The sequence below is a fragment of the Enhydra lutris genome, unplaced genomic scaffold (assembly GCF_002288905.1).
Source record: "Enhydra lutris kenyoni isolate GAN:26980312 unplaced genomic scaffold, ASM228890v2 scaffoldscaffold1, whole genome shotgun sequence".
Classification (NCBI taxonomy): domain Eukaryota; kingdom Metazoa; phylum Chordata; class Mammalia; order Carnivora; family Mustelidae; genus Enhydra; species Enhydra lutris.
Genome location: NW_019154085.1, coordinates 63,314,803 through 63,324,326, shown reverse-complemented (window position 1 = coordinate 63,324,326; position 9,524 = coordinate 63,314,803). Strand labels below are relative to the sequence as shown.

At 38.1% G+C, this 9,524-nt stretch overlaps 1 protein-coding gene across 3 annotated transcripts in view; it reads left to right on the top strand.

Annotated features, from left to right (window-relative positions):
• Window positions 1–9,524, top strand: part of LOC111154326 (sodium voltage-gated channel alpha subunit 9) — a 100,762-nt gene that overhangs the window by 22,681 nt on the left and 68,557 nt on the right. For 2 of the 3 annotated variants that reach the window (XM_022515775.1, XM_022515067.1), the window contains exons 10-13: window positions 782–1,069; window positions 3,219–3,557; window positions 6,247–6,376; window positions 7,564–7,802. In XM_022515775.1, the coding sequence (XP_022371483.1) occupies window positions 782–1,069; window positions 3,219–3,557; window positions 6,247–6,376; window positions 7,564–7,802 (996 nt within the window). Of the gene's footprint in view, window positions 1–781; window positions 1,070–3,218; window positions 3,591–6,246; window positions 6,377–7,563; window positions 7,803–9,524 lie in introns of all 3 variants that reach the window. The other variant, XM_022514231.1, reaches the window with a different exon arrangement.

Below are 9,524 nucleotides of genomic sequence, written 5' to 3'. Positions count from 1 at the left end.
AGGCAGAGGCTTAACCCACTGAGCCTCTGCCTTCGGCTCAGGTCATGATCTCAGGGTCCTGGGATCGAGTCCCGCATAGGGCTCTCTGCTCAGCAGGGAGCTTGCTTCCCTCTCTCTCTCTGCCTGCCTCTCTGCCTACTTGTGATCTCTGTCTGTCAAATAAATAAATAAAATCTTTAAAAAAAAAAAAACTCAATCTTTTTAATAAAGGGTTAACACTAGATAATCCCAGGAATTTTCTAGGAAACCCTTAGAAGTCTCTCATTTTCTTGACTTGAATTTTGTAATCATTCATTTTCATTTTCAAACAATTCAATCTTTATTAAACTGAGTGCCTGACTCTATTGATAATATTGAGTTAACTACCCGAACAAGATGTACGCATTTTCTTATTGTGTGGCTTATGTGAGTTTTATGTTCCAAAATTACCTAGTAAAACCTTCATATATAATATTTTATCTTATTTTTTAAATTTATTAACATATAATGTATTATTTGTTTCAGGGCATATATACTACTTTAAATTGTTTTACTATAAATATAGCAATAGTGTGTAATAGCTTCATTCCAAAGGAAAATGGGACTTTATTGCTATGCAAGAGAAGCAATAAATAGAAGTTCGGTAAGCGATCTGGTCATAGTGCTAAGAAAATGGCATCACTTCCTATACAAGGAACATGATTATATGCATAGTATAATAACATTCATGGCAGAGAGGTGCCGCATCATTCCGTAGACTTTGGAAATGACTTACTCTATGTGTGGCCTCTTGGTCCAACAGGCAATTGCAATTGCAGCAGCTGAGTACACAAGTATTGGGAGAAGCAGAATGATGGGCTTCTCTGAGAGTTCCTCTGAAACATCCAAACTGAGCTCTAAAAGTGCTAAAGAAAGAAGAAACAGAAGAAAGAAAAGGAATCAAAAGAAGCTTTCCAGTGGGGAAGAAAAGGGAGACAATGAGAAGTTGTCCAAATCGGAATCAGAGGAGAGTATCAGGAGACAAAGTTTCCACCTTGGTGTTGAAGGTCATAGACGAGGACATGAAAAGAGACTGACTACCCCTAATCAGGTACACTTGCACCTATCAAATGCATCTCGCCAGGGGTAGGGTTGCAGAGCAAAATGTTTTATTTTGAAGTACAGGATCTCGGGAAAGGAGAGTGAATGATTGCATCGGTATGTTTTTAGGTAAAAATGTATTGATCGTTGGACATTTATGGAAAGAATGTAGATGTCCATAGTCTTCCATTGAATTCTGACCATTTTTGAAGGAGCTTATAGTTTCAGCATTGTCATATGATCTTCTCTGATAATCAAATTTTCAAAACAGTATTCATGAGAACTGTTGTGGACATGAAAAAATTATTTACACTATATATTTTACATTTTTATCTAGTCTGTATTTCATAATGCCTCATTGGTTAAAAACTAAGATTAGTTTCTCTACTTTTCTTCACCACCACTACTTACAGTGGTGAAGTCACCCACGCTGGAAAAGTTTGGAGACACCTTGATGGCTTCCACCCCCCAACTACTTCAGCTACTAACATCTAGTTGCACAGTCTTTATTTCTGCTTATGTAAAACTTCTCTTCCCTTTTTTCCTCTCTTTCCATGGAGACCTCCATATCTCAGGTTTCCCTGCCTACGAACCTCCAAGAAGAACAGTTGCTTCTTTTATTCTCCTAAACATTTCCCAGTGTCTATCACACAACCTTCCCAAATCATTTTTCTAAAACAAAGCTGTTCCTTGACTCAACTTTAATAAGCAAGACAGAACCCCCCAAACCCAACTATGTTGAATAACCGCTGTCTACAGAACAAGACCCACATCTTCTCCATGTTGTGGACTGGCTTCCACCTTATTTCCCCCCTTTCTCTACCTTCAGGTATCCTCAGTCCACCATGATTGTTCACTCTTACCTACATGCCCTGTACCTTTATTACTTAGCACATGGGGTGTTCTCTAAGTGGGCTGATTTTCTTGTTTTCCTCCTACTGTAGTAGCATCCATTCTTCATTCTTAGCTCAGATGCCACTCATCCCACACATTTGCCTCTGCCCTCTCCACTTCTCCAGTCTGCTCTTTGGTGCCCCACTCAGAATTATTATCCTCATTGATGTCTACATTTAAAATTTCTACTACTTAAGTGTGTAAGACGCTGCCAGCTAGACACTAAAAGATAAAGTCCCTGCCTTCAAAGATTTCATAATTTAGCTGGGGAGGCTGAACTTGAATACATGTGATATCAATAAAAGGAAATAGGACAAGAGCAATCCAGGCCAGTTTTAAGGAAGAGACTTTGTTATACTCACTTTCTGTTATTCAGAGTGCCTGCCACTTTGTTGTTTACATAGGAAGCACTAACGTGTATTGAATTAGGCACTTCCAGAGATCCAGTTTGGTTTATGGACACAGTTTATCCCGGCCATGAGTCAAACAGATACAACTTTCCCCCTCTTTAGTGGCGGGCACTCTCTCCCTCAAGTTCTAGCGTTTTATGACTTTGTAAACTCACTGACACTAAACAGTCTTTCTCAACATACCTTGACTGAGCTTCCAGTATGTACAGTGGAGATGCAGGCAGTGGAAGGCAAAGAAGCATACAGCGTGGTCTTTGGCCTTGAGAGAGTTTCAATTACTTATAGAACTTAGGTACTGACATGTGAAAAGCTGAACAACGGGTATTAATACCAAATGCTGGGACGCCTAGGTGTCTCTTTCGGTTGGGCATCTGCCTTCAGCTCAGGTCATGATCTCAGGGTGCGACGACCGAGTCTCACATCGGGCTCCCTGCTCAGCGGGGAGTCTGCTTCTCCCTCTGACCCTCTCCCCTTTTGTGCTCTCTCTGTCTCTCTCTCTCTCACTCGTTCTCTCAAATAAATGAAAAAATCTTTTAAAAAATGCCAAATGCTTTTTATAAGTAATATATTCTTCATAGCAAGTTCAATGGGATAGAAACAATGGAGAGGTCACTATAGACCAGGGTAGGAGACACCTGTGTGGCAATAAATAATTTACCTGATCCTGAAAGAATGGATTCACCCCATCTTTTCATCCCTGATTTGAAAAAATTTGTCTTGCTGCCGAATTCCTTCATTTTTAAATATGTTCCTTTTAAACCTGTACAGGGCCACCAGGCCTAAGCCCAGTAATGACGGCGGCGGCCCTTCTTAGGACCTTCAGCACATAAACATCACCTTTTCTCTTTTCTGCAGTCGCCGCTCAGCATTCGAGGCTCCTTGTTTTCTGGAAGGCGCAGCAGCCGAACAAGCCTTTTCAGTTTCAAAGGTCGAGGGAAAGATATGGGATCCGAGACTGAATTTGCTGATGATGAGCATAGCATTTTCGGAGACAGCGAGAGCAGGCGAGGCTCCCTGTTTGTGCCCCACAGAGCTCGGGAGCGGCGCGGCAGCAACATCAGCCAAGCCAGTAGGTCCCTCCCAGTGCCGCCAGTGAAGGGGAAGATGCACAGTGCCGTGGACTGCAACGGTGTGGTCTCCCTGGTGGATGGACCCTCGGCCCTCATGCTCCCCAATGGACAGCTTCTGCCAGAGGTGATAATAGATAAGGCAACTTCTGATGACAGCGTAAGGACGTTTTAAATAGCTCAGGCATGGCTCGGCCCTTATTCTTGCATCAATCAGTCTCTGCTAGAGGGGCCTTCTCTGGTCCCGTGAATGGCTCTGCATTTTGCAACACTTCTACTGTAGAAATCCACCTTTGTAACTTATTCATGTAATCCTCATCCCATATGCTGTAGACGTCTAATGCAAAGATATTTAAAACTCCATTTTTGAACAAAAGGAATTTATCATCTGTTGAAATTCTATTTGACTATTATAAGCCATCTCTTTAGAAAGCGATGTATAAAAGATATATACATATATATCAGCACAGGAAATGCATGGCTAATGCTGATCTGATTGGTTGATAATAGGTCCCCTTCCTGTAAGGAAGTTTGGATTAATTGCCACCTCCTGCTATCTTTTTCGAGATACTGTTTATGCCTTGTGCAAGGAATCTTGAGTTTTAAAAATAGTAATAATAACAGCAAGCCTGTGTATAGTATTTACAGTGGCCCTACAAGGTGATATATTATTATCCTTGTTTTACAAAGGGAGAAACCAAGGCCAGAAGAACTAGAGCAGCTTGTGCTCTTAACCCACCACACTTTTGCTTTTTCTCTAGTGTGTGGTAGTCTTCTTAACTTGGAAATAATTTAAAATAGTTATGCTTTTTCCCCCACACATAAATGAAAATTACTGTTTTCATTAAAAAAAAAAAAAACAAACCCTCTTTTGTCTGAAGTCTATAAATAAGAATATAATATCCAAACTACATACATTAATACAAACATATACACATAATAGCAAAAACAAAACAACTGGTCCAAAGCAACAATTTCAAGAGTTTAGGAGTAATTGAGTGGTTAGGAAAAAAAGTCCAATTAGGCTTGAAAGAGCTCTTTCCGGTTTCTGGAGTTCCTAGGTTACCTCTTTAGATCACTCACCGTGTTATATTGTATGACTAAACATCAGCAGGGGTTTTGACTAACCTAACAACCTTTGAACTCACGCTACTTATTCATACATTCATATTTTCAGACAATATGGTATTTTTAGTGAGACTAAAGTTCCATCAAAGTCATGGCCACAAACATTTCACTTAGAATGAATGCATGTGCTTTTAGGTACCATGTGACCTCTGTGCTTGCATGATACAGCTTGGACCTTTCTGCCAAGATATTTTTCGTTATCAAGTGAGCATGTTAAATTTCTACGGAATCAAATCTTTGCTGTGTTTTTCTTTTCAATGATATATTCCCTGTGAAATACATAATTTATATCAAATTTGGATATTATTTCATATCTTTTAATAAAATATTTTCATTTAAGACTTTACTCTTACCATAGGAAAAATCAGTATTACCATAAATCCTGAAACAAACTACAAAACTAGAGGAGTTAGTAGATACTCTAGGATTCAACAGAAATGCAATAAACATAATAGCGTGGCAAAATGTACAGTTTAGATGAAAAAATTGCATGACAAATAATATGACCTTGACAACTAACACATGTGAACATGAAAAAGAATTTGTTATTCCTGTTTGACTTGGAGAAAAATTGCCTTTTCTGGAAAGTCAGTAAATTAGACATTGGATTTAATAGCCACCTACGGATAGGTGTGCATGTATGTCTGTGCATATATACATACAGACAGACACACGTGCATATATTTATGCCCATGTGTCCATGTTTTGAGATACACACATATATAACTGTATCTAAACAACTATACAACTTTAAAACTGTAGAACTATATTTATATGGTTGTAAGGTGGTATGTGTGTATGTTTATACATACACACAGAGCACACAGACCACACCTAAGCAGACATGTATGTGATACATACAGAGTTGTATACTTGTTTGTGTGTATATGTGTGTGAGTGGTGTGTGTGTATGTGTATTATTGGCCTGCACTGAACCAGTGTAGTGTTTTAACTTTGAAATAGTTGCCAAGATTTAAAAACAAGACATTTTCACATAAAAATGAGTGTACATGGTAAGACTGAGCTCATAGTCCTGCATGCCAACAATCCTTTAGAGTGGAATAGTGGTCACCTCTTTTAGGTGGAGCTTACATTCTCCATTTTGCTACAGTTCCCATCAATCTCCATTGTCCTTTTCAAATGGAGTCGTTTATCATCATACACTCAGAGCAATTCATGAGGCAACCCTTAGTGTCGCCGCCATTAATGCTGTTACCTCAGCAAAGAATAATTACAGAAATTTATCAGAGAATACCGAGGTTCTGCCCCTTGAACACACATCATTGCAACACAAGTCTAGCTGTTTTCATATAAGATTCTTACATGGTAAAACGATCTACATAAATTCAAGACCCAGAAAGATAGATGATGAAAGTGATTGTAACAATAAAAGCGACTTGTTTTATTTTTTATTTTCCTAAGCATTAATTCTTTTAATCCTCAAAGCAAGAATATGAGACAAGTAGTATGATTATCCCCATTTTACCAGTGATGGAACCGAGACAGGAGTTAAATAACTCTCCAATGATAACATGCTCAGTAAGTAGTAGAGCTATGATTCCAACCCAGCAACCTAGTCTCTACCTTAATTTAATCACCACAGCTATCTAAGCAAGATTTTATTCTATGCCTATAATTTATTAGAGTTCTATTCTTAAAACTTTAATTCATCATCTTTTTTCTTTCAGGGTACAACCAATCAAATACACAAGAAAAGACGTTCCAGTTCTTATATTCTTTCTGAAGATATGTTGAATGATCCCAATCTGAGACAAAGAGCAATGAGTAGAGTAAGCATATTAACAAACACTGTAGAAGGTATGTAATAATACCCTCTTACCCGTACAGATTTTTAAACAGAATTTAGATAAATCCTGGTCAGCCTTAAATTATTATATGAAGTTCTTAGGAACTTTACAATAGTAAAGATAACCAATGGATACTAATGGAATGGCCTTTATGTGCTCAAAAAAATTCATAAAGTGTTTTGTGATTAGAGACCATTAGGTGATAGGACCTTTCAAAGATAAATAGCTTAATGGTAATTAATGAAATCAAGGTTAACCCGAGGCTGGGTGGTTCTCACTATATAGTCTTAGAAACTTAAAATAGTCTCTCTGAATTTATCTCTCTCTAATATGCAAAAAATAATACATACTTCCAGATGTCTATAAATTGCTTCTCCTGAGCACGTTAAGTAAAATTATAAAATGCTAATATGTGATGTAACATCTGTTCAGAATATGATGAAAAAGTGCTAGAGAAAGCAATTTAGAGAACATAATGGGAATAATAGTGGTTAGACCCTGAGATACATTGAGAAGAGAGTTAAGGGTGGCAACTCTTAAAATGTACTGGCTCCCACTCTCCCCTACAATATGCCCCAGGTCCCACCTTATCCATTGGTAGCCAGCTCATACCCACATATACCATGATGGCCTCAGACAAAGCTTCCACCCACCTCCTAAACTTAATGGTGAGAGATAAAAGGGCTCATGGTATGACATATCTATTGAATGAGTCACTCCATAAACTATTTCTAGTCTCTTGGTTCTGAGATTGCTTTCACTGTGAAAGGATATATATTGGTGGAAAATATATATTTCTCCATGAAGAAAAACGTAGGTTCTCCTGTTTCCCATCACATGTTAAGTGAATGTTTCTCTGGGAGTTGCCCATATCTGCTTTGAGTCATTAATTTCACTGCCTTCCCCCTAACTTATGCTTGCTCTAGTAAATGAATATTGTGATATAAGATTTTTATGTAATATGCCATGCTTATGTAAAAGAAGTACTGTCAAATTTGCAAAATCTAAACAGAAAACTTGTTTCAGTGTTCACATATACTGCTGATTTGTACCGTACGTAATTAGGACCCTGAGAACATGACCTGAGCCAAAGGCAGAGGCTTAACCCACTGAGCCACCCAGGTGGCCCTCGTACGTAATTAGGAATAAAATAAGTAAATGATTGGCTTCATGTTCTCTGTTGTTTTTTTCCCCTAGAACTTGAAGAGTCCAGACAAAAATGTCCACCCTGGTGGTACAGATTTGCACACACATTCTTGATCTGGAATTGTTCTCCATATTGGATAAAATTCAAAAAGCTTGTTTATTTTATTGTAATGGATCCTTTTGTAGATCTTGCTATTACCATTTGCATAGTTTTAAACACAATGTTTATGGCTATGGAACATCACCCAATGACTGAAGAATTCAAAAATGTACTTGCTGTGGGAAATTTGGTGAGTTTCTCAGTGCATGTTTTGTACCCATAGTTCTTCTCTTTGGTTGTCATGATTGTCAGCTTTTTTCTTCCAGTCAGATGGATATGTAGCTGTGTAATTGTCCATATCCAGAATTCACAGTATGAATCATTGTACAGAGTCAAGTTTCTAGTGATGTTATTTTAAAATAACTTTGTAGAAGTATAGAGGTCTATAACAATACTATTTCCAACAGGGCCACCATCTTGGGAGTTGGTAGTATGTTGTTTTGTTTTGTTTTTTTCAGCTGGCATGTCTCTTTGAAACAACACTCTGCAAATTTGATACTTTCTTACCCATTTTATAATTACATGGCCGCTGCCTTATGAGTACATTCTCCACGTATTTTCAGAAAAATTATGGATGGTTTGTTTTGACATACAAATGAAGTGTCTGAGCCTTTAGAGTCACAAAGTCCTGGATTTGAATTCTGATTCTGCCTCTTATTGGTTATATGACCTTTGGCAAATGTGTTAATCTCAATAATCTTTAATTTTCTCATGTATAAAATAATCATAATACCTCATTTGTAGTTTAAGAAAAATAATGCATTATTTGTAATATAAATATAACAATTCATTTATCATATTGTTGAGAAGATTAAATATTTTCTACTTATTAGTCTGGCATGTCATAAGGCATTAATAAACTTATTTTTACTGTTATTATTATCATCATCATGCTCTAAATCATTTAGCAGAAACGCTTCAAAGTATAGGGATAGAGGGAACATTCCTCAGCTTCATAAAAGCTATCTATGAAAAACCCACAGTGAATATCATCCTCAATGGGGAAAAGCTGGCAGCCTTCCCTTTGAGATCAGGAACATGACAAGGATGCCCACTCTCACCACTCTTGTTCAACATAGTATTAGAAGTCCTAGCAACAGCAATCAGACAACAAAGAGAAATAAAATGTATTCAAATTGGCAATGAAGAGGTCAAACACTCACTCTTCACGGATGACGTGATACTTTATATGGAAAACCCAAAAGACTCCACCCCCAAACTACTAGAACTCATACAGCAATTCAGTAATGTGGCAGGATACAAAATCAATATACAGAAATCAGTTGTTTTCTTATACACTAACAATGAAAATACAGAAAGGGCAATCAGAGAATCGATTCCATTTACTATAGCACCAAGAGGTGTAAGATACCTGGGAATAAACCTAACCAAAGAAGTAAAGGATCTGTACTTGAGGAACTACAGAACACTCAAGAAAGAAATTGAAGAAGAAGCAGAAAGAAGCCTTAAGAATAAGGATACCAAGGGGTGCCTGGGTGGCTCAGTGGGTTAAGCATCTGCCTTCAGCTCAGGTCATGATACCAGGGTCCTGGGATCAAGCCCCACATCAGGCTTCCTGCTCAGTGGAGAGCCTGCTACTTCCTCTCCCTATGCTTGCCACTATGCCTACCTGTGCTCTCTCTCAATCTGTCAAATAAATTAAAACAAAACAAAAAAAACCTTTAAGAATAAGGACACCAAGATACCAAAACAGGAGGAATGGACACAGAAGACACAAGGACCCTCAGGAAGGGATCTGTAGGCTGCAAGAAGACAGAGGATCCTATTAGGAAAATGGGTGCCAGAGTGATCTCTTAAATGTGCAGTGCTGGTCACATTTTGGCCTAATTAATGCCTTAGGGCAAATGGCAAGTGTTAGTTTCTGAGAATCTGTGTGAAGCAGGCTGAAGTT